The sequence below is a fragment of the Saccopteryx leptura genome, chromosome 11 (genome assembly GCF_036850995.1).
Source record: "Saccopteryx leptura isolate mSacLep1 chromosome 11, mSacLep1_pri_phased_curated, whole genome shotgun sequence".
NCBI classification, from domain to species: Eukaryota; Metazoa; Chordata; class Mammalia; order Chiroptera; family Emballonuridae; genus Saccopteryx; species Saccopteryx leptura.
The window spans coordinates 6,332,110-6,358,187 of NC_089513.1; the positions used below are offsets into that span (position 1 = coordinate 6,332,110).

General features: G+C 39.0%; 1 protein-coding gene across 3 annotated transcripts in view; it reads right to left on the bottom strand.

The window, feature by feature from the left end:
- The window catches only part of DOK6 (docking protein 6), a 253,275-nt gene extending 239,671 nt beyond the window's left edge, over window positions 1-13,604 (bottom strand). For all 3 annotated transcript variants that reach the window (XR_010747363.1, XM_066352469.1, XM_066352470.1), the window contains exon 1: window positions 13,221-13,604. Coding sequence is in view for 2 of the 3 variants with exons in the window: in XM_066352469.1 (XP_066208566.1) it covers window positions 13,221-13,286 (66 nt within the window). In the remaining variant the exon portion in view is untranslated. The remainder of the gene's footprint in view (window positions 1-13,220) is intronic.
- Between the last annotated feature and the right edge of the window lie 12,474 nt (window positions 13,605-26,078).

The window sequence follows — 26,078 nt, forward strand, 5'->3', positions numbered from 1 at the left end:
ATGTTGAGTTTAGACTTCATCTACAGCACCATCAAGGCAGCTAAGAGAATTTGGAAACAAAGGGAACACATATGGCATCCCATCAGTTATTATAGTTACTCTCTCATAGGCAGAGGTCGCCACAGAGCACACACAGAGTTAGATCTCTCCAGCTTAGAAAGAGGAATTTCTGTCCTAAGCAGCTGTGGCCAGAAGAGTGGGGTGGCATGGTACTAGTAATGATATAATAATTACACACTGTTTCACACACTTGCATCACTTTTCTAAAGGATTTATCTCACTCAGTCTTCACCCCAATACCATTTTGCAAAAAAGGAAAGTTCAGAACAAAGAGGAGATAAACTTCCACAGTCACATTACCAGTAAGTGCCAGACAGCCTTGCAATAGAATCTGTGCCCGTAACTACTAAGCCATGGTGTCCATACACGTTCTCCTAAAGGCTCTGTCTTCCTCGCTTGCTGAGCAAGGAGCTATGTGCTCAGCAGGTAGTCAATGTTGATATTCAGACATTCAAATTTCCCTATAAATATAGGAATTTTTAAAAATCAATATGCAAATATCATGTTCAGAATTCTATAGCTTCCAAGATTTTAACACAGACCCTGAATCTACTAATGCATTTGTTGTGAGGTCAACTACCCTTGATGTGTCCTCTTTATACCAAATGAAAAAAATAAGTCATTATTATTTTTAGGTAAAATCAGTGTGGAGAAACCTTCTTTACATTCTATTTATTTATTTATTAATTCAACAAGTATTTATGGAGCAACTGCCATCAGTCAGCCTATATTATGAGAGGGTAGTGATAACAATGAAAGTGGTCTCTAACCTCAGGGAGCTTAGTTAGTGGTGAAATACTAATAAAAATATAAATTGTTATATACTATATAATTAAAGAGTATGATATTTGTAAGATAATAATCAGTATGTAAAGAAGTATCAAGCAGAATTAAAATTCCTATTGGCTGAAAAATAGTTTCCCAAGCATATTAAGAATCCTTAAAGATAATTAAAAATTAAAAGTACATAAGAGATTCCAGATAATTTTGTAAGCGTTCATAAGATGAGCAAATTTACTCTGTTTTAAAGACAGAGAATACAACAAGTCAAAGATAACATTAATGGTGAAATTTTAAAAAATAATACCATCCACAGTAAAAGAAAGAATGATTAATTATGCACAGTTGGTACACAATTTAGGATTATCCAAATCCCCTGAATTCTTTATGTCGTTCTCTTACCCCATCTCTGCATAACCCAAGGTAACCATATTTTTAATCGCCAGCTTAAATGATATCTCCTTTCTAAAGTAGTTTTCTGAACATGCCCCTCCTTCCAGCTAGAACGATTTGTCCTTTTTTCTCAATATCAAAAATAGTTTGTGTCTTTCTATGGCCCTCGAAACACTGGGCGCTGCGTTATGGATACTGGTGTTTTGTTCCCACCTGAACCCTCTCTTTGTGTCACAGCACACCTGGCGTGCTTTTCATGTGCAACAGCCATTGAATGAACTATTACTGTGTATATACCCCCATGGTTGATATTTCTATTATAAAGAGGAATAATATAGACTTGTATATACATGTTCTGGTGACCCAAAGAAACAGAATTCTCTGATTTAGAAATAACTTGTCAATTTAAATTATCTGTGCTACCTACCTGTGCTTAAATGAGTCATGGGGGGTAAGTTTGGCGTGGCTTTACATATTTTTCTTTATAAGTAATATAATTCAAAACCATCCAGGTTAAATTATACATCAATAGAGCTTACATGCCGAGATGACGTATTAGATTTATTTTCTCTCTTCTCCCAATGTCATCAAACTACCTATCACAAGATAGGTAGTTTTCTGTCCATCATAAGATGGACAAAAAAGGAATACCATATTATTGAATTTCCAAAAAATTAAGCTCCATTATACTGGAATATTTGTCATACTTTCATACTATTTTTGACAGTAATACAGTGTTATAATAACAACTGGCATGAAATGTTACTTCAATGTCATTGGGCATTGATATAAGGGTAATATATTTTTGTTGTTGACAATTAGGACTGACTTGCTGTGAATTTTAAAACACACAAAATTTACCAGGAATAAGGAGGTGTTAATTTGAAAAGTTTGATTTTAGTGTCTTTCTGTCTGTTATTGTAATTTCAAGAGTTTAAAGCAGTCCACTGATTTTCAAATCAGCCTGTTGAGAGTCCAATAGTGGGGTCTAAGTATATACTTACAGAGCTGCTGGATCTCACCACTCGGTCGGTACGTCTATTAAAGATCCAATTGGACTATGTACACTTGTTTTCCCTCTTCAAAGATTGCAATTTCAAATAAGGTCCATCTTTGTGTGTGTGTGTGTGTGTGTGTGTGTGTGTGTGTGTGTGTGTTGTTCAATGCTTTTCAACATCAAGAGAAACAAAACCTATCGTTTGATAAGCATGGAAATCCAAGAAGACAAAGCAACTGTGTTGAAAAGTGAAACAATGGGCAAACCAAAACTCTCCACAGAAGGAGTAAATGCTACAAGGTTCTCAATGAAAACAAAACAAAACAAAACCAAAAACAAACAAAAAACGTTACACTTAAACTTCAACATGATTCGATGATGAATTGGAGTGGGACAGCTAGAGGCTAGGACTGTCTGGTGTGGGATGGGAAGGCTGGCTCCCTTCCCTCAACTTGTGACTCTTTGGAGCCACCCCGGTATCATGGGGCAACAGGGAGCAGACTCCAGCCACAGCTCAAACCTGAGAGGTTCAGCATCTCCAACTACCCAGTCCACCTTCTCCATGGCCCCGCGCACGCATCTCCCACACGCAAACCCAGCAGACCTCCAGCACGTGGGGCTCCCTGTGTACTGCACATGTGTGCACCCCTGCCTCCTTTCATTTTATTTCAGCCTCTTTGCCGTCCTCAAGGGAAGAGTTATTTTCCCTTTTCCCACGAGAGGCTTCAAGTGCAGGGTGCTTAAGTAGTTCTTCTGAGATGACCTGGGAGCCCCTGGCAATGGCAGTAACGTTCCCAACGATGAGGCCGGGAGGACCAGGTGTTTGTGGAATGGATGAAAACCTGAAGACCATTTCAAGCACAGCTCTACCTGTCTGTGAACCTTGTCCCCACTGTTCCATAGGGGTTCTCAGAGTCTCCTAGACATCCCCACCCACCTGGCTGCAACCTGCCATACTTGGGCTCAGAAAAGGGAGAACAAAAGCCAGTAAGAAATAGCTAAAAGGCACAATAAAATGGAAAATGAATTATCCCCAGTGGAAAAATCATGCGTAAATAAAAAACCTAGCTTAATCTGGGGCTATACAACCTGTGCACACAACATTCTTCCGACATTCACCACGATTTGGCAACACTTTACAAAATATAGAAAATCTGAGGTAATATATATATGAAAAAATATGACAAAATCCCAAATGGGAAATTCTTGTGGTTCATCTATATCTGTGCTCTCTCTGGTTATTTTCGTGTCATATGAGTGACTATATATTTAAATAGTTCCTGAAAAGACACACTCTCCTTTCTTTCCAAACTAGATATACCCAGGTCAGGTGGCTCAAACGAAAAGAATATTATCTGTGTGTCTTTTTCTCTGCTGCGTGTATGTACAGAAGACACAGAGCAATGCTACCAAAGCCTTGTGCTGGAGCCTGGCTGGGTCCTGCTCACAGAGACCAGCAGGGGCCTCTTCCCAGCAACTGCCACTCAACGCACTCTGTTCCCAAGTCCACGCAGCATGAGACCTGGAAGGATACGTGATTTAGCTTTATCTGGGGTAACGTTTGCCAGCTGTTTCAGTTTAAGAATATTTTTATTACATTCTAGTCAACTTACAAAATTTATTGCAATAAAAAAAAGTTGCTCACTTAAATCTCCCCTGCCAGTTCTATTGCAATGTATTAAGAGATACTTGCAAAATATCAGAGAAAGCTTCCCCGAAGTCCAAATTATTATGTGTTGCCATTCAATTAAATGATCCATTTTTAAAGTATTGCACTGAATCTCAAAAAAAAAATTCAGGAAGGAAAGCGGAAGCCTGCTTTCTAAGAGTGCACCATTACAAGTTCTCCAAGCAGCCGCGGTGTTCAACGAGCATTAATAAGGATGGTGATAACAGATCCCCTAGAAACCCTGGACGTGTTCTTCTTCAAGTTACAAATAAACTGACACTTTATTAACATTGACAAAGTAGATTCAAACCCATTAAAACACAAAGAATCGAGCTTTTTAAATCAAACTGAGTGAGTAGAAGACGGTGTCTGTAATTCTACTTATACCACTGTTTTCACAAGCTGCCACCTCCATGACTTTGCAATAATCAAAACCATTAAAACAAGTAAAGCACTGTGTTCTGAGGTCAAGCAGACACATCCACTGCCTTAAAGCCTTGATTTAATAACACTTACTTGGACAGAAAATATAATACACACTCACTTTATCTTTAATTATGAAATCCTAGGGAGCGACTCTATAGCTTAATTCATTTTATACGTTGCAAGCATGACACAAATAAGTGCTTTCCAATAAACATTTTTAAATTGCATTAATACATGCTTTAAATAAAATTTTATTATCTTCCACTAACAACTTCTTTTTGAGGGAGAGTTTAAATATATAAACTCTGAACTCTAATTTCTAGGCATTAACACCAACAAATATATTAGACTGCCTGTAGTCACTGTTTAATTTACTAAACTGTAAATAACATTAATTTTACATATTTAAATATTGTTGAAATACAGAAATATGGGTACCTGTTCCTCGTGTTTTCTCAAAACAGTATTGTGTATAAACAGTCAGCTTAAAGTAGTTTTCACTCTTCATTCAGTTTCTCTGTAGGTTTGGTATCTTTTAACCCATTTTAGAATTGTAGCGACAAACTGGTTTAGTTTAATATTTTTTAGAGAAAAATTTCACTTAAACTTTGTTATGGAATATTTCAGTGTTTAACTATAATATACTTTCAAGTTCTCTTTTTGTTTCCTTCTCTTTGGTCTTGATAATTTACATAAATTCTTATCATCTAAATGGCTGTAGCTTTCAAGAAACTGCTAAATGCAGGATGTCATATTTAATACACGCAGTAAAACAAAACAAGTGAAGATACTGCATGGCCCCTTCCCCAGGCCCCAGTTATCTGCCCCATCCCGCCTCCACACCCACCGAATGGGCTCCGCCTCCTCCCTCAGAACTGACTCAAAGGCACCCCGTTTCCTGGGCTTTCCTGGTTCTCAACTGCAGAGTTGCCTTGTATTTTTTCACTGTCTTCCTGTGCAAAAGGCATGTATAATTCTATCTGTGTACTCTCCTGACCCCTTATTATAGATGCTCCTAGAAGTTAAGATTCGTATTCTCTGCTTTGACATACCCCGGGAACCTACATAATGACTGCACAGAGCAAGAGCTCAGTCTATTCAGTATTCAGTTATTGAATCCCTGCTAGATAATAAATATGAAAAAAAAACCCACAACAGCTTTCATATCAACTAGCAGCAACCAGTTAGAAAATCTCATTTAAAAGAAAAAATATCATTTAAAACAACAACAAAACATTAAGTACATACAAGTAAATACAACCACATATTGGAAGTACAAATTTGAAAACATAAGAAATAGGTCTGGTTTAACAAGCTCATGGATAAGAATATTTAATAAATGGAGGTGAAAAACTAACTATACATACGGAGACAAATAGTCCAAACTTATATCTAACATTAAGGATTAATTATAGGTTGATTAAAAAAATCTAAGTGTACATAGATTTACAGGAAAACAACAAAATAAAACAGAACATAGTAATTTTATGTTACAGTGAGGAATGACTTCTTAAATAAGACTTGAAAAGTATAAGCCACAAAGAAAATAGATGATTTCACTAAAATTTAAAATATCAGCAAGACACAGAAGACTATAAGAAAATGAAAGGTGAACCATAACATGAGAATAGATAGTTATATAGTTTATAACTGCAAAGAAATACAGTACTATTCAAAATATAGATAGAACTCCTTTATAGTGACATCATATAGAAAGATGGGCCATGAAACTAAAGAGATAATTCACAAACCAGGAAGATAAATAGGTTGATAAACGTACAAAAACATGTTCAAACTGCAGAGAAGTACAACTTTAACACAGCCATTCCCCCAAAGGAAAAAAAGGTCTCACAGCACTCGGTGTTGGTGAGGATGTATAGTGTGAAGGAGACTCAGGGAGGATGTGTTGGGAGACACCTGTGGAAAGCCCACCTGTGAGTACGGACCAGCCAATGCCTAGCAAATCCACTTCAAAGCATTGAACCCGGAGAAGTCTTGTACACTTGCATTAGGAAATGCAAACTATGGAGTATTTATATAAAGGAGTATGTATAGAGATCAAAAAAATAAACTGGAATCTATATATCAAAATGGAAAATCTCAGAAACATAACCTTGAGCAAAAAAATAAATAATGTTTCAGGAAGTCATGCTTCATAATTCCAATTTTATAAAGTGGAAACTATACAAAGTAATAGCATATATTATTTAAAGCAATATAAAACTAATAAATATAGAAAAACTTCACAGAATTAATAAACATGTTTACTTCTGAAGTTACTGTGTTAGCATATAGAAGGGACTTCAATTTTATTTCATTTTTTTAAAAGCTGAAGAAAATATAGAAAAATATTATTTTGAATAAAATTTTGTTCTCTGTCTGCCTGAAATATTTAATAATTTAAAGAAATATGGCAGTATCAATTACTGTTGAGGATATGATAAAAGAAGTTCTCTCATGCAAATCAAAACTGCAATGAGATACCACCTCACACCTGTTAGATTAGCTATTATTAACAAGACAGGTAATAGCAAATGTTGGAGAGGCTGTGGAGAAAAAGGAACCCTCATACACTGTTGGTGAGAATGTAAAGTAGTACAACCATTATGGAAGAAAGTATGGTGGTTCCTCAAAAAACTGAAAATAGAACTACCTTATGACCCAGCAATCCCTCTACTGGGTATATACCCCCAAAACTCAGAAACATTGATACGTAAAGACACATGCAGCACCATGTTCATTGCAGCATTGTTCACAGTGGCCAGGACATGGAAACAACCAAAAAGCCCGTCAATAGATGACTGGATAAAGAAGATGTGGCACATATACACTATGGAATACTACTCAGCCATAAGAAATGATGACATCGGATCATTTACAGCAAAATGGTGGAATCTTGATAACATTATACGGAGTGAAATAAGTAAATCAGAAAAAACCAGGAACTGCATTATTCCATATGTAGATGGGACATAAAAGTGAGACCAAGAGACATTGATAAGAGTGTGGTGGTTACAGGGGGAGGGGGGAGAGGGAGAGGGAAGGGGAGAGGGGGAGGGGCACAAAGAGAACTAGATAGAAGGTGACAGAGGACAATCTGACTTTGGGTGATGGGTATGCAACATAATTGAATGACAAGATAACCTGGACATGTTATCTTTGAATATATGTATCCTGATTTACTGATGTCACCCCATTAAAAAAATAAATAAAATTTAATTTAAAAAAAAAGAAGTTCTCTCATTTCATTGTTTCTGGGCTAATAAATTGGAACAATTACTTGTGAGCAATCTAAAAATGCCCAGTAAAGTGAAAACATACATGTTTTTAAAAACCAGCAACTCTACTTTCATCCGCATTGCACACTCTGGAGGACCTCAGATACATGTGATAAGAGAGAATTATGCAAGCATATTTGTTGAAGCACAAATAGAAAAACCTTATAAATGTCCATTAACAGAGGAAGTGGGTTTGTTCATGCAATACAAGACAATATAACCATTGAAAAGAACAAACTAGATCTCTGTAAGAACAGATAAATACTACATTCACATGTGCAGTGTGTTAAATGGCAAGAGATTCAAACGGGTCTTCAGATCTCAACATTTTTCTATCTTAAAAAAAATTTAAATCAGAAAAAGTCCTGTGATGATATTGGTAAAACATGAGTAGTCTGTAATATGATTCTGCGTAATTTCCGGCATGCTTAAAATATTACATAATTTTTAAAAATCCCTAAACGAACTATGGTGGCTATTGTGGACAGCTCTGAATTACACGTTTAAATTTAATTATTACTCTAGGTCATGAGAAACCATGGGAAAATTTGAGAGAAGGGAATTATATGTTTCAAACTGAAATTTAGAAAAATTACTCTGGCAGGTCTACATGGACAATGGAGCAGGCAGCAGAAGGAACCATTCGGAGGTCCCATCAACACTTCAACCTGAAGTTAGAGAAGCAGAATTTCAACTGGAAACAGATCACCGATGACGCTCCCAGGTGGCACCAATAGGAAGTAGCATTTGGTTGTTCATAGTGCCTCAGAGAAATGGAAGACCCGGTACTGTCGCTGAGATCTGATACTGAATCGTTTTTAAATGAGTGGCAGTGCTATCAGAAACATCTCCTTACATATATGTTCATGCCTGACGAAGTGGTTAGTCTGGGAAGAAGAGTGTGTTCTATTCGGACTCTTCATTGGCTTGGGGTGCGCTACGAGGGTCAAGCAGGAAATGTTTCCTAGAAATCTGGGCAAGCACATCTGGAGAATGGAAGTGAGATGGAAGTTTAAAATATTTACTTTAGAGATGCCGGTTGGGAAGTGGGAATAAAACCGCAGGGCTCAGGACTAAATAAAGGTTGCAAGGGAAAGAGAATACGGTTTTAAGAGACAGCCAATAGGAGAACTCTGGCAACGGTGGTCTTGGGAGAGCAGGAGGCCTACCGGGAAAGGGGGGCAAAGCGTGGTGCAGGGATCCTTGCCCCTCCCCCATGCACACGTGACAGCAAGTGTGAGAAGCATAGGCTGAAGCTGGTGAGATACACAGACTGGGAGGCCCAGAAGTGGAGGGTTTCCTAGAGCATATCCGTGTTTCTGGTAGCTGGCACACACTGAAGGGACATTTTAAAAAACCGACAGAGAAGAGCTAGTCTGGCCCAGACGAGAAGGTCCAACACCCCAGCAGAGGAAGTATGGTGGCCTGGAACCTCCACGCAGGCGCCGCAGAGGTGCGATCCCCCTAGCTCCCTCCACTCGGGTTCCCGTGACTTCGTGCACATCCACCCACGCTCATTACTTTGCCAGACTAAGAAGTCTAAAACACCTATGCTCAAGCAATTGCTCTGGATTAAAATCCTACCATACCCTCCCCCATTGACTGTATCAAATACAGAACCCAGTAAAGTATTTTGCTCAAAGCAAAGAGAACTGCTGTCCCAAAAGTTGACGTTAAATACAAAATACTCCTAAGCATTGATGTTCCTACATCGTGGCAAGGCACGTCAGTGTCTGGTGTTTAGAAAAACCAGTATCAATAGGTAAAAGGGTGGAGGTCTACCATGAACCAGGCATGTTGCATAATGTAGTCATAGAAACAATCATAATGAAAAATTAATATAAAACTTAAAGAAATGACTATTAGTTATACCCCTATATATATATATTTTTTTTTTTTTTTTACAGAGACAGAGAGAGAGAATCAGAGAGAGGGATAGACAGTAACAGACAGACAGGAACGGAGAGAGATGAGAAGAATCAATCATCAGTTATTCATTGCAACACCTTAGTTGTTCATTGATTGCTTTCTCATATGTGCTTTGATGGGGGTGGGTGGGAGGGGGGCTACAGCAGACCGAGTAACCCCTTGCTCAAGCCAGTGACCTTGGATCCAAGCTGGTGAGCTTTGCTCAAACCAGATGAGCCTGCGCTCAAGTTGGCGACCTCAGGGTCTCGAACCGGGGTCCTTCCATATCCCAGTCCGACGCTCTATCCATTGTGCTACCACCTGGTCAGGCTATGACCCTATATTTTTAATGATTTGATATTTTAGTAATTTAATAACATATATATTTTTTTCTTTCGTCTCCTCGTATGAATGGCAATTGCTAAGACATAGGGTATATTCATGCCTAGTTCCAGTTAATACTTCCCAAGAAAGTTGTCAAAGTTATTTAATCACTAAAACACACAAGTTTAAAGGACAAGAATAAAATTCAGAAAAACGATTCTATTTCTTTCCTCAAAATTATTCTAAGTGAAGGAAAGTTGGTTAATGAGATAAGACAAATTTCAAAACAAAAATTCAGAAAAAATACTTAACACTACTTTGACATAGTATCCGCTAAGGAACTTTCTTCAACAGGTAGCACTTGATCTCTAAGAAGATGCATGACAGGGTTCTTTCAACCACTTCCACCTGGCCATGCCTGCGTAAGGGCGGGCCCATGGCCAGAGAGCAAAAATGCTTTTCTGCCCTCATTCAACAGAATACTAAGCACTAATTTTGTGAGGGGTCAATGGTATATTTCATCTCAAAATATGTTTTCATGTCATAATAACCTCCGACATGACTCACCTTGGAGTCGGGCCACCCCTCCCCTCTCCTGCCCCAGTTAAAATAGTATAAAATTAGGTTTCTGAAGCATGGGTTCTGTCCATAAGAAATCAACTATCTGTACATATTTCATTAGAATTATTTTTATTTTATAATTTAGTTTTGAACATAAACCATAAAAGAATCATTATGTATCTTTTGAGTTAAACACAGTTTATTTGGTAAAGTCCACAGTTCTGAGTCCATGAAATGAGTAAAATGTATTGTTAACTATGAAAATGAAATGTGTTTATATAATTCTTATTTCTATGATTTGGGGTATGACTATACATTTTTGTTTTTAAGGCACACAATAGTCACTTAGAGAGTTTCATCATCTCAGGGGCCCACTTAACATATTAAGCTTCACACAACCATGTGGGTGAAGTTTTGTCATTGGAATTCATTCTTGTGAGTACTAGAATATTCTGAAGGGAAGCATCTCTAAAGCTTTTTTTGAAAAAAAATAATAATATTCTTCGAAAGAGTCAAGGTTAATTTATTTTAATATTTTAAGATGAAAACAAACAAAAACAGTTCCAACACTGACCTCTGTGAAGTCCGCATCTCTCAAGTACAAATGGAACACAAAAGCAAGTCATCTGTGTGTAAAAATGCTTTATTGTTTTCCAGGATGGCTGTCCTTTACAAAGCTATTACTATCAACAGCGTGTAGGGAGAGAGCAGCTCTGGAGATGTAAAAACTGTACACTGGCACACATCTTCAGGGGAAACGGAATTCTAAAGGGCATTTCACAGGCTGATAAGGCCATCGTACCCCAAGAAGCATTCAGGGTTCTTTCCGTGGATCCTGGGTCCTAGCTTTTAATTAGGTTGCTTACTTGGTTTTTATTGTACGGAGTTCTGGAAGGCTCTCCTCCGGAGGAATCCTAGAGACCCGGACCAAGTGCACAAGGAGGACCGTTCTCCGGGTTGCATTCCTTGGTCTCCTTTTCACGTACACTGTGGCTCCACGGAAGCGCGCACGCACACACATCACCCCAGGGGACTCCAGCTTATACCATCTGAGGTGTCGGACACAATCGAGTTCCCCAGAACCCAGAAGAGCAAGAATGAAGAATAAGCACGAAGTAGGGAGAGGGAAGGGCTTCAAAGGTCAAGTTCCTGAAACAATTCTCCCCTCTGGCTCTCGCTCCGCTCCTCCTTTCTTGGCTGACCGCTGGGAGGGTGACAGATTGCAACACTGCGTCCAGGCAGCTGCGAGAAGCCATCGGCCTCTGGCCTGGACAACTGCAGCTTTTCACGTGGCTTCTTCCTTATCTCCCGAGAAAAGACCGAGTGAGGCACATTCTTCTACCCAAGAAGCAGCTCCCGACACCGGCTCGAGGTCTGCGGCCCCAGCCTCCCGCGCCAGGCTGAGGGGGAGGGGCTTCGTGGTCACCCAGTTTTGTCTTCCCCTCTTCTCCAGATCTGCCGAAGTTCCAGAAGGGGTCCCTTTTGTATCCTTGGGGGACAATCTGCATCGTGAACGTGACCCCAGCAGAGGCAGTACAGAAAGGCAAGTCGGCTTTTCCTGCCTCCAACACCCGCGTCCACCGCCTCCCCGCAGGGAGACCTCTGGGTGCCTGTTGACTTTCCCCTTCCTTACTTTAATTTTCTAAAGATATATTTATCTTTTTTTCTTCGTGATAACATTAACGAGGTTCTCCCCCTCTCCTCCTCGCTAGCTTGTAGTATTCCTCCATTCGGCTGTGAACGCAAGGGGCATTCTTGTCCAAGGCCCGCTTTGCCCTCGGATTCCGGAGCTGTCTGAGCAGGAACTTTGAGAACAGTAAGGTAGACAGACATCCTGGGAATCCAGAAACCCCGAGCACGTTTCGTCCCCAGCGGGGTTGCCCTTCCCGCCGGGAACAGCAGGCCCAGGTCGGCTCCGGTGCCCACCTGCACCGCGCGGTCCCGCGGGACCTCGTGCGCGTCGCTCCGATCACTCCCCCACCCCCCAACTTTGGGGAGCTCTTGGCTCCGGTGTCAGCCCTCCTCCCCCGCACCCTCCTGCCCGCACCCCAGGTCCTCCGCGACCATCCACGTGTCCTTCCTTACCTTCTGGTCGGGTCACTAGAGAAGTTCTGAACCCCGGGTTCTACATTGCTTCTGTCCCAAGTCAGGCAGAGCCTCTTTCAAGAAAAAAACTATGAAAAGGTCTCCATAAACTTTGCTGTCGCGAACGCTTCTGTGTCAGCGGCCGCGAGCACACACCTGCCTGCACCCGGGCACAAGGACACCTGTCCGGGCGCACACACAGCCAGAGAGCCAGCCGGCGGGCAACTCGCGGGCAGTCGCCGGCGGGGACTCGCGGTGCTGCTTGGGCATCAAGACTATTTCCAGATTGGCTTGGGAAGCAGGGGCTAGAAAATGGGGATTCTGAACACACACCCTGGCGGGTCTGCCCACCCCCTGCCACTGAGCAGTGCTGCCCGACAGGCGCACACTTTTGAGAACAGACCATGGCGGTTCCCACTGTGTATAAACTGCCCTCAGAGGCACATTCACCGCGGACCTGCCAGTCCCTGTCGTCTACACCACTTTTCAGTCTGGCTCCAAACCAGCCCCGCGCGCAGGGTGATGGGGACCCAGGTGCTCCCGGAGCCACCGGCCCGGAGTGCAGAGCCCCCCGCGGCAGGTGCGGATCCTCCGGCCCACCGAGCAACAAGCGCGCCGCCTGAGGGAGGCCCGGCCCCTCGCGGCCCGTCTCCGCGCGGGTCACCTCTCCCCACCCCCCCGCTCAGCGGGTCGCGCCAGGCGGGCGCAGGGGAAAGAGAGAGCCAGGCGAGCCACTCACCCCCAGCTTCCTGCTGCGGATTTTCACGTAGCCCTGCTTGACTATGTCGTTAAAGTTGGAGGCCATGCCAACGCGCTTGGCTTCTGCGAGTCCCGAGCCGTCGTCCGCTGCTGGGTCGGCGCAGGTCCCGCATCCAGCCAGCTGCCGCCAGCAGCGCGCCTCCGCCTGGTGCCCCCGATCTCCCACCGGCGGAGATGCGGGGTGGGTGGCAGGGCAGCCGCGGATGGGGCCACGGCCTGGCGCGGCGAGCAGCACCCACCTTCCGCGCGCAGGTCCCCACCTTCGCCCCCGCCACCCCCGGGCTCCCACGGGCGGGCGCCTCACTCGGCAGCGGCAGCGGCAGCGCACCGCTGGCCGCAGCGTACCATCGCGACTCCCGGCGCGGGGGAGGGGAGGGGCGGGGGGCGGGACCATTCGTCCGCGCGGCTCCCTCCCTCGGGCCCGCGGGGTGGCTGCGCTCCCAGGCGCTCCAGACGAGCTCCATCACCCCGGGCCCCCTCCTCTGCGCCCCGGCTGCTCCCGCCCGGCTCCCCGGCCGCTGCGCTCCCAGTGCCAGCTGCCGGAGGACACACGCCTTATTCCGGGGCTCTTGATCTCCACTCCCAATTGGACCCCGGGAAAAGGCAGCGGGGACGCTTCTAAGGAAAGAGGCCAGTGGGAGCTAGACAATCGTGTATTCCAAGGCCGTGTTTACAGTGCATTTTTATCCCTGGGCAGAGGCTCGCGGTCCTGGGTTTTGCCCCGTTTGGAAGTGTGGGTGGACGCCAAGCCCTTTCCCGTGCACACAAAGAGACCAATCGTGCGCATGTGTCCAATCCCTCAGCTGCTGGAGGCACGAGGCTCTCGGGTGAGGCAGCCCGTCGCCAGCGCCCTGCCCTACCAGCAACCCGGGCTGGAGGGGATGGATTTATGCACGCCGTGTTGCTTAACTGTGACCAAAAGTGGCTTGAGGCTCTTCATGGTGAAGGGGGAAATGGGGACCGAAACTGTTACCCACGGATGCAAATGAGTTATTGAAATGATCAACTTGTTAAAACAAAAACAATGAAGAACTTTCTTCCCCTCATGTAGGAAAGCGTGGCATTTTAAAATAGGCTATTCTTTATGGTATTTAAAATTACTATCATTTATGGCATTTCAAAGTGATACGATTTTAATAAGATTCAAGGGAAAAATAGGAAGTATTGAATTTTGGCTGGAGGCAATGCATGGATTTTTGCTATAAGAATATTATAATATTTAGTACCTTAGTAACAAGATGTTTCTAATTAAGGAGAAAATATGTATAGAGCTAAATGTATAACTTACAGAATCTATATTTAATAAAAGTTCAAAAGATAATGTTTATTTCTGCTCATTATAGGGAACAGCATTTTCCTATGTTTTTAGTTAAAAATTTCCTAGCCCTATTGGGAACATAAGAGAAAAAGGAAATTACTTGATTGAAGGGGGGGGGGGAGCAATATGAACGCTGGAATAACAAAGTAGCACACCCCTTACCCCAGGGGTGATTTTTGTCCCATCATTATTAGGAATCTTCATCTAGAGCCCATAGAACCCAATAGGAACTCTAACTTGCCTTATCAGCATACTATTCCTAGTCAGTCATTGCTGTAGCAAACATTTGTTTGGTCTGTCAAGCATGCAGAGCACCAGATGCTTGGGCAGATACTTAGATCACATGGCAAGGTCCCTGAGGCTGTCACTCTGGAAGGAACGCAAGCTCTGACCTTCCCAGAAAACTTGTCTAAACTCCATTTACCTTAATATGATTCCCTCTTCCAAATACCTGGGGATGTTGTCTAGTCCATTCATTTGCTATTACATATACTGCACGACTATTATTTCTTTTCTTTCTATGAAGACTTCTAAATTTGCAGATGCTTTAAATACATTATTATTATTATACTTAGGTGAGAGGAGGGGAAATATTGAAGCACACTCCCACATGCACTTGGACAGAGATCCACCTGGCAACCCTATCTGGGGCCAATACTCCAGTACTGAACTATTTTCAGTGCCTGAGGCTGATATGCTCCAACAGAACTATCCTCAGTGCCTAGAGCCACACTCACACCAATTGAGCCACTGGTTATGGGATGGGAAGAGGAGGAGAAGGAGAGGGGGGAAAATAAATGCTTTCTTCTCCTGTGTACCTTGACCAGGAATTGAACCTGGAACTTCCATACACTGAGCAAATGCTCTATCCACTGAGCCACCTGTCAGGGCCTAAGTACATTATTTTACTTGGTCTTCTTTGCAGCCCCATGTGTTAAGCAAAAAGTACTCACCATTTAAAGATGGAGAAACAGGTTCAGAGGCTTTTAAATGAAGAGTCATGATTTTAAAATTGGTTTTGGGTCTACAATAATTTCTACCTCCATAATAATCTGTTCCACAAATCAATTGCAAAGTATTTGAAGTCAGGGATTAATTTAGTCTCAACTACAATATTAGTGCTCACTCAAGGATGCGGTATAGTTTGCAAGTCTGGTTTTTAATAATTGCATAATAATTATGTAGTTGCACATGTGCTTATGTAGGTCTTTTAATATCCTAATACAATTTAGATATTATCCTACACTTACTTTTGATACTTACATTTCTAATATAGCAATGTATGTGTGTGTATGTCTATAATAGGTACCCTCTCCCTCTTAGACTGTTTGTTTATTTGCCACTTTAACACATTAGGTTATTTGTCATGTCAATTGGCTCAGTTCTCAATCTGGTTGATTGAATCCTCATTGCACCATTTGCAGTATTACCTAAGACTTCCTGCTAACTAGAAATATGATGTAGAAGTCTGAGTACATTTTTTCAAGAATAATTTGTAAGGAAAATCATTTAACAAAATTTGACTATCCATTTATGATAAAAACTCTCAGCAAAGTGGAAATAGAGGGACCATAGCTCAAAATAATAAAGGCCATATATGACAAAACTCCCAGCTGACATCATATTTAACAGTGGAAAGCCAGAAGTGTTTTCCTTAATATTGGAAACAAGAATATCCACTGTCACAACCTTTATTCAACATAGTAGTAGAAGGCCTGGCAATGGCAAGCAGACAAGAAAAAGAAATAAAAGGCATCCAAAGTGGAAAGGAAGAAATAAAACTGTCATGATTTGCAGATGAGATGATACTCTATAAAGAGAACTGTAAAGAGTTAACTGAAAACTATTAAAATGGATAAACTAGTTCAGTAATGTAATAGGATTCAAAAGTAATATTTGGACATCTATTGCATTTTTATACACCAGTAACAAACTATCAGAGAAATTAAGAAAACAATCCTATTTACAAGTGCATCAAAAAATAAAATGCCTAGGAATAAATTTAACCAAAGTGATACAAAACTCAGAAAATTATAAAATATTGAAAAAAAATTAAATAAGATACAAATAAATAGAAGCATATACCATGCTTATGGGTAGGAAGATTTAATGTCATTAAAATGCCCATAGTACCCGAAATACTCTATACATCCAATATAATCCCTATCAAAATACCAATGGTATTTTTCATAGAAATAGAACAAACAATCCTAAAATTTGCATGGAACTACACACACACACACACACACACACACACACACACACACACTCAAATAGCCAAAGGAATCTTGAGAAACAAGAAGAAAGTTGGAAGTATCATGCTACCTGATATCAAACTATATTACAAGACCATAGTAATCAAAACAGCATGGTGCTGGCATAAAAACATGCACAGATCAATGGAACAAAATAGAGAGCCCAGAAATAAACACACACCTATATGGTCAATTAATCTATGAAAAATGAGGCAAGAATGTACAAGGGAGTAAAAATAGTTTCTTCAATAAATGGTGTTGGGAAAACAGGACAGTTGCATGCATGCAAAAAAGAAACTGGACCATTTTCTTATATTACATAAAAGAATAAACTCAAAATGAGAAAAAGACTTAAATGTCAGACCGGGAACCATAAAAAATCTTAGATAAAACATGGTAAGAAAGTCTTTGACATTGTTCTTAGTAATAGATATTTTTTTGGATATGTTTTCTTTGGCAAGGGAAACAGAAGAAAAAAGAAAATAAATAAATGGGGTAACATGAGACAAAAAAGCTTTTGCCCAGCTAAGAAAGCCATCAACAAAATGAAAAGACAACCTACTAAATGGGAAGATATTTGCCAATGATACATCTGCTAAGGGGTTAATATTCAAAATACCTAAAGAACTCAATTTAACACCAAAAAATAAACAACAACAACAACAACAAAAGAAAACTACAGTCTGATTGAAAAATAAACAGAGGACCTAAAAAGACCCTTCTCCAAAAAGGACATACAGATGACCAATACACAAATGGAATGATTCTCAATGTCACTAAACATCAGAGAAATCCAAATTAAAGCCACAATAAGGTATCACCTCACATCTGTCAGAATGGCTCCCATCAATACATCAACTAAAGAAAGGTGTTGATGAGGGTGTGGAGAAAAGGGAACCCTCAAGCCCTGTTGGTGGGAATGCAGACTGGTCCAGCAATTGTAGAAAACAGTATGGAGGGAGGGTCCTCAACATTTAAAAATTAAACTACTATATGACCCAGCAATCCCAGCTCTTGGTATTTATCTGAACAAACAGGAAGACTCAGATACAAATAAACTAATGGTTGCCAGAGGGGAGGGGCTCAGGGAGCTGGGTGAGAACAGGAAGGGATTAAGGAATACTAAATCCCTTGGTAGTTCTAGAATAGTCACAGGGATGCAAAGCACAGCACTGAGAATATAGTCAATATTGTTGTAATAACTATGTAGACTCGCAGGTGGGTGCTACATTTACCAGACAAATCACTTTGGAAGTTAATAAATGTTTAACCACTGTGCTGTACACCTGAAAGTAATATAATATTGAATTTCAAGTCTGAGAAATAAACAAAAAATTTTAAGGAGTGATTTATAGGAAGTATTGTGTATATTGTATCCAACTCAATCACATCAAAAGGAATAAAATGCCTAAGGGTCCCCCTGATGAGAGGGTTCAAGTATTGTCAGCCTGATCCCTACATTATAAAATTCTCCACCGACCTTCCACCTGATGGTTTTTGCAGCAACTGGTGATCATTGTTTAAATGCATTATTTTATTAGGAGTTGCAAAATTGTGGGTTTTTTCCTAATTTATTCCTGCACTTATGAGCTATTTTCTTACCAAACAAAACTTGCCTTGGCCAACTACAGAATTGCCCTGAAACAAACTCCTTAGAAAAAAGGTAGGGAATATGCTTGATCCTTAACCTCTATCAACCATATTTCATAAATATTGAATGGATTCTAGCAACCACAGAAGGAAATCCTACTGCCCTTGGAATGCCATCAGAAATGGAGTTTTATATTTCAACCCATCCTTGACCAGAAGGAGCTGCTTCTGTTGACATTTCTTGCTGTTTATTTTCATCAGGTACCCATGGACCCTAATAGCTTTGTTGTGATCCATCATAAGATAGCCCAGGCTCAGCTTCTACATTTCCAGCTCCAGCCCTGAAATCCATTATTTCATTATTTTTCCCAGGAACCTTTGTTTGTTTTAATGGGAAATAAAATGCAGTTTTCATGATCTGGGTTTTTTTTTGTTTATTTGTTTTTAGTTTAGCTTTTTTTTTGTTTTGCTGTGCTACTGGTTCAAAGCTTTTCAGTTACAAAGAAATAAAATTCTTTTATTGTAGAAATATATTTTAAAAGAGAAAAATGATCAGTTTTCAAAGAAATTTTTACTCAAATTGGTGTTGACAGATTCCATATTTAAGAAATGCTGCTTCTTTCCTCCTGAGATTTTCATCAGGTAAGATATTTTCAAGTTTCCAAAGTCAAATCTACCAAACAAAGCTCATCAAGTGATATAGGTCTGTTTTCTGTCACTTTCTCTCTGTTTTCTGCCTCTCTTTCTAAGAAACCAGTTTTTTTTTATTAGTTTGGGGTTTATCTTTCCATTGTTGCTTTTTTGATGGTATAAGGAAGGACAGATACGTGCTCCTATTTCTGTTTTTCTTACATGCCAAAAACATCTCACACTATTTACACTTTCATCACTTTAATAAACAGTCTCTGAACTGGGCCCCAAAGACCCCTCCCACCTCTTGGTATGATGTTCCATGAAATTCCTCTTCCTGACTGTGGGCTGGACTTTTGAATAACTTCTAGTGAATAGAATAGCAGAAGCGATGGGGTGTTTTTCCTAGATTAGGTTACACTGCATATCTGAAACCTTGTTTGTTGTGGAGATGGCATGATCATCAGAGCAAGAGAAAAATAGAACTTCCTTGAACCTCAGTTTTTCCCAGTTAACAAAATTGAATGTCACTTTTAGAGATGTCTACTAATATTAGATAATAATATTAGGCAATAGTGACCATCACATAGTTCATATAGCATGCATAGTAGCTGGTCTTCTTAGAAAAAAAAATTATTTTGCTGTAAGGGTTTGTCCTCTCCATGTTTCTTGGAACATTATATCTTGACTCACAGATGATCAACGTCATATATATGTATCACAGCTATCATCATTATTTTTAAACTCAGAGAAACAGATAAACTGTTCTATTTAAGTAGCATATTTAGTTCAATCTAATGACAGGACCAAATATAAATATTATTGAATAGGCAAGGTGTATAACTTAATAATTGCAGTCAAAATGGTTTTTCTAGTTGATTCACAGATGTTGTATGCTTGGGTGTTTTAATATTGTCTTTATAGTATTTATCAACATTAATATAACAAATACAACATTTGATATTATATTGTACAACTACCTTAAGCTTAAAATGACAATATATCTTAACAGAGGCAACTTGAAGGTCAGTGAAGACTATAAGATTTAAAGTCACATGCTATCATTTAAGGTCATATTTCTGCAACCTATAAGCTCTGTGAACTGGGAAAGATTGGATAATCATTGATGTTATTTGATAATAAGTTTCTTTGGTAAAATTAAAGTGGGTATCCAATATAAACAAAATGTTTCAAATAATTGATGTGAAAATCAAATGACAGTTGAATGAAAACAGTATAACCTTAAAGCATATTATGCATATAAATTGCATTATCTATCACTTTAATTATTACAAACTACTTGAAAAATATTTAGAGGATAGAAGGAAAAGAACATTTACTTTACCAAAGACTGCATTTAACTTTCTATTAGCAGACTCAGACAAATAGCACAGGCATCTTCTTGTTCATGATGAGGAAAATACTCAACATATCCATATGGGCCCCTGAACATAGCTTGCTAACTAATTAAATAAATATCATTACCAACTTCAAGTATGTACAAGCAACTTGTAGAGGGCATTTACAACACATTTTTAAAGTAAGGAGAATATTGATTTTGAAGAAAGAGAAGATCTATGATATAAAAATAGAGCTGGATAAAATCAAGGAAAGAATGGAAGAAAAAGATGAAAGCTTTTCAGAACCTCCATCTGGAAAGAATAAAAGTTAATATCCTAAAAAAAGAAACAAACCAGTGATAAGACATTTATACATAAAGAATATTCAAAGAGCAAGTAGGAAAATACAATGGCAGGATTTTTCCCCCTTAGATATATCCTAACACACACTAAGGCTGAGTGACAGGCTATCTGGCTTAATGAGTCATAGGAGATTTTATAGACCACACCATGGGGACCAGACAAGGCGTGGGGTCAGTCATGACTCAGAAGGGCAATTTTTCACCAAGGTTTCACAAACCCCAATGATTCATCAGTGTCTTCCTTCTTCAACCCCTTCATTACCATGGTAATTCATATAACTAAAAGAGTCAGAAAGAGTGTCCGCTTATCTTGCTCCTGTTCCCTGAATTTTAAATGTCAGTTGGCACCGGGTCCTAGCAGAACACAGGGAAGCATCAGGTGCATTAAGTGACATTTAATTTAGTCAACAGAAAGGAAAACAGGATAAGTGGAGAACGTCTGTGGAACTATCTGACTAGCTAAAATATTCTGCATTTGTGCCATAATATTAGATCCGTGGCAGATAATTGGGGGAAGAACAAATTCAAAGTTTTCTGCTTTTTTGAGTTCACTGCTGTGTTATTTGAATTTTAGCTCTCCTTAAGGTTAATTTTAGGTCTTAATCATATCGGTTCTCTAAAAATGATGGGAGATTAAAAATAGTTTATACAGCAAATATAGAAGAGAAAATAAAAGGCAAGAAATGGCAAAAAGGGGACTCATTTTAAAAGATAAGATGAATTAATGCCACAAATGATGGCTTTAACAGTAAAAATCTAAATTGTTCACTAAATGTCATATTTTATACCTTATAAACTCATAAGATATCCATGAGGCATTTACAATTTGAATATAATTATATTTTATGTAATGTCTCAATTAATTCAAAAAATGTATAACATTATATAATATGAAATGATCAAATTTCAATACACCTGCAAACAGCAGACAAAAATAAATAGCATTTTGCAATAATCACTAATGAAAGTACATATGAATACTAAATAAATTTAAACCACTGATATTTTTTTGTCAGCTACACTAAGGAAAGACTGGCTAAAGAAGTTATTAAATGACAAAATTTAAAATATACAATGAAGGGACACTGTATAGCAATACAATATCATGGGCCATATATTCAAAGCTCTACTGAGATATAAATCCATGGTTGTAAATCATGTTAAGCAATTAAAAATAATATGGTATGTGACATATAGCATTCTTTGTGTGTCAGAAACTCTTCTAAGCACTATGTATATTAACTCATGTAACCCTTACAGACCCCTACAAGGTATTCTGTTCATTCTGTTGGGGAATCTAAAGGACGACGGGGTTTGGGAACTGCCTCCAAATACAGTTCCTATGGACTTCAGCTGTCTGGCTTTGGGGCTTAGAAGTTTTAATGTTGTAATATTCTTACTCAAAAATAGAAATAAAGAAACTAATTATTCAACTGAAATACATTTTAAGTGAAGGAAAGTAGGCTACTATACCAAGTTAAAGGAAAGTGTTATAAATTTATATATATATATAATATATATTATATATATAATATATATTTTAAAAAATATATATAATATATATTATATATAATATATATATTTTAAAATATATATATAATATATATAAAACTAAATAGTAAAATTGTTAAGTCCAGCACTTTATTTTCTGAAAATGCTGATCTAATCATCAACAGGAGATAAATTATAAATTGGAAATAAGAAAGGGCAAAATATTGAATACATAATAATTTTTAAATGAAAAGAAAATAGGAGTGTATAGAAAGTTATGCTGAATAATTTAATGAATGGGAAACATTCTCTTAAAGATTATTCATTCATTCAAGTTGTCAATTAAGACAGCAATTATACCCTGGGCTACCTAGAAACTAGTGCTATAGCTGTGAATAAGACAGACGTGACCACACTGATATATCACCTCCCTCCCACCTGTTAGAATCTCTACTATCAGAAAGGGACAAAACAGGTATTGGCAGGCATACAGAGAGAAAGGAACCCTTGTGCACAGTTGGTAGTAATGTCAATTGGTGCAATCACTGTGGAAAATGGTATGGAGGGTCCTCAAAAATTAAAAATGGAGCTGTCATGTGATCCAGCAATTCCACTTCTGAGTGTTTATCCAAAGAAAATGCAAACATTAACTCAAAAAGATATTTGCACCTCCATGTTCATTTCAGAATTATTTACAATAGCCAAGATGTGGAAACAACCCAAGTGTCCAATGATGGATAAGTGGATAAGGAAGTTGAGGTATATGTATCTTCAGTGGAATGTTACTCAACCCAAAAAAGAACGTAATCTTGCCCTTCGCAGTAATAGGGATGGCCCTCCAGGGCATTACGCTAAGTGAGATAAGTCAGACAGAGAAAAACAAGTACCAGAATGCTGTATGACCTGTCTTATATGTAGAACCTAAAATAAAACAAATCATGCTCATAGACATAGAAAATATGGGTAGAGATTTGTAGATCCCAGAGGTGGGGGTGTCAAAACGGGTAAACTTTTATTGTATTTAAAAAATTTTAAATACATTAACATAAAATTTAGAAAAAAGGAGACATAATTGCAGCTCTTATTATTTTATAAAAACTGGAGTAAATCAGCTATCATGGATGAATCTGAAAAAGTTACCATGGAATTACTTACCAGAAATTTGTTGAAGGAACCAACAAATATCTAAGACCAGATGTCAGTGACTTTGTTGATAAGTCCTTTCTATGTTAAGAAACAGATTATTAACATGTTAGAAAAAAATAAATGTAAAAAGTGTTCAAATTATATAGCTAACATAATATTTTTGCTAATTTGGGGAGAAATAGTAAGAAAAATAATTAAACGGAAACTCATGGTAAAAATGCCCATTCTGTCTCCAAACCTGTCCCTATAGCTCTAGTGTTCTTTTGGGAAAATATGTGTTTGGATAAATTTCCCTACTTAAGGATAAGAATTTTAATTATCCCCAAGTAAGTGTTTATTAGAGTGGATGTTTAAAAAAGTGATTGGGTGTTTTGTTTTGTTTTTTGGTCTTAGAGGACAAAGCTGGGAGAAATAGGTACAAGGTACAGGAAGGGATTTTTTTTTCTCAGTTTACTAGTCCTTTATGGTTTGAGTTATTCAGAAATAGCATATCATTTCTCCTGAGACAGTATTTTCCTACCAGTGGAAGTTTCAAGAAGAAACTGACTCTCCTGAATGTTAAAGAGGAAATGCAAGCCTTTATCAGAGTGTTGTTAAAACCTGGTCTGAATAAAAGCAAGGTACCACAAAACATGGTTTTTAAATGATTTATAATGACTCTCTGGGTCTCTTTGTAAGCCTCATTAGACAGGTTGAGATTGAAAACTTTTTTTTAATCCCTGAGGTTTTGGGAACCACCAGACCATCACATCTGGTCTTTTAGAGAAAGCTCGGCACAATGAACATTTAGGACTGCAGTAATATTATGTCGTATGTAGAACTGTGGACTACTGTCCACCTCTGCATGTTTGGGCTCTGTTCTCCCTTCACTTGTACTCACATTATGTCTTTATTAATGTCAGGTTGTCACATCGCTGACATGGTGCTAGGCTTTGCCACAGCCCTTGGCTATTACTGGCACTGTTAATTCTCACTGATAGCACACTCTTGTCATCCACAACATGTTGCCTTGTGGTGGTCACCCTAACTGCTCCTCAGCTCCTTAGCCTGTACCCTCCACTGGTGGTCCAGACACCTAACTAGGGGTCTTTATTGTTGCTTCAGGCTCTTCCTTGGCTTTTCAGTGTTTTTATTCCTCTTTCTCCTTTCATTAGGTTTGCTGCCAGCTTAGACTGTGTCTGTAGAGCGAGAGGTGGACTTCATATCACCTCCCTAAGGAGATGAGACAGGGAAAGTCATCTTGTTTGCTCTGCAATCCCTGGGAAAAGTCTCTAAGATAACTGCACCTACTAGACCCCTCCAGTGTATATGTGAATGGTGCTTCCATGCCTTCTCTAGGGTTGTGAGGCACATTAACATCCATTGTGTTACGTACTGAGACCGTTAATTTCAGAGGGTTAAATCATAAAGTTCATTGTCCTCTGTATAATTTTCCAATAACAATTGTCATCCCCAATTAATTTTTAATTATAAAAGCAATATAAGTGTGTGGCATGGATATTTGAAACCAGACAAAAGAAAGAAAATGCATTAGAGCTTGCCTATTTGTGAAAACTTCAGAGAAGTGCATGTGACATTAATTGTGATACAGGCACCAATTCATGGGGTCAAGGTTGTGTGCTCAGAGCAGAGGTTGGAAAACTGGTATTTCCAGACTCTCAGATATAAAAATTGGAGAACCAAGATCTTAAAGTAGAGTAGTCAATAAGAAGTGAAAAGTTTGGTGGTGGTGACAGTGGAGGGGAATTAATTAATGTATCTTCCTTTTATGACATTTGTCATTGTCTTTAATATTTAATATTAATCTTTATAAATGAATTCTCTGTGTTTTCATTAGCACCTGGAATATTATATCACATAACAGGGCTTCTACAAACTTTAACTTAATTGCAGTTTTATTCAATGACTACTATTTAAACATTTGTATGTGGATAATTCTTATGCTAAAGGTATTAAATTATAGTGAAAAAAGAGCAGAGTACTTAAATGTTGCTAAATAATTAAGTGTGCTTCGAAGGTTGCTTCTGAAAGCCCATTACTGCTTTCTTTAAGAGAGCAGTAAGTTGTGAATGCATTTAGCCTGGTTGTTCTTCCAGATGAAAATATGGTAAAGGAGTAAGGCATTATATCTTTTGGTTTGTGATGGTTAGGAGTTGTCCTTTGGTTAGAGTCAATGTGGAAGAATAAATTCTAAATGCCATCTTGCTTTTTTAAAAGACTTAAAGTCTTTTAAAAAAGTTTCTACAGTATACTTTCTCATGTAACTCTTGCTCTACCAGAAATGGAAGAGTCACATTAAGATAAAAACACTGGAGTGTGTACGTGTATAAAGGCATGGGTGGGGGAGATGGTAGGTTGTTACACTGGGAGTTCAGAAGTCCTGATAAAAAGGCAGAATCCCTCAGATAGAGAAAAATGGTGACGTAGGTGTTTACACTCACAGTAGTATCCAAATGATGTGCCATTTCAAGTCATATGTTCACTGTTCCTGAACTTGAACTCTCCTGATCTATCTAAAGTGTCTTACGTCAAAGACTCAATTCCCCTACAGCAATGTGACAAAATCAAGATATTTATCTGGGAAAAATATTTAGATGTAGAAAATTTCTCATAATAGCCTTTAAATCATGTGCCTGACTGTACTGGATGACAAACATTATTCCCACAAACATTAATTGCACTCATCTTTGTAAACTATAAGTACCT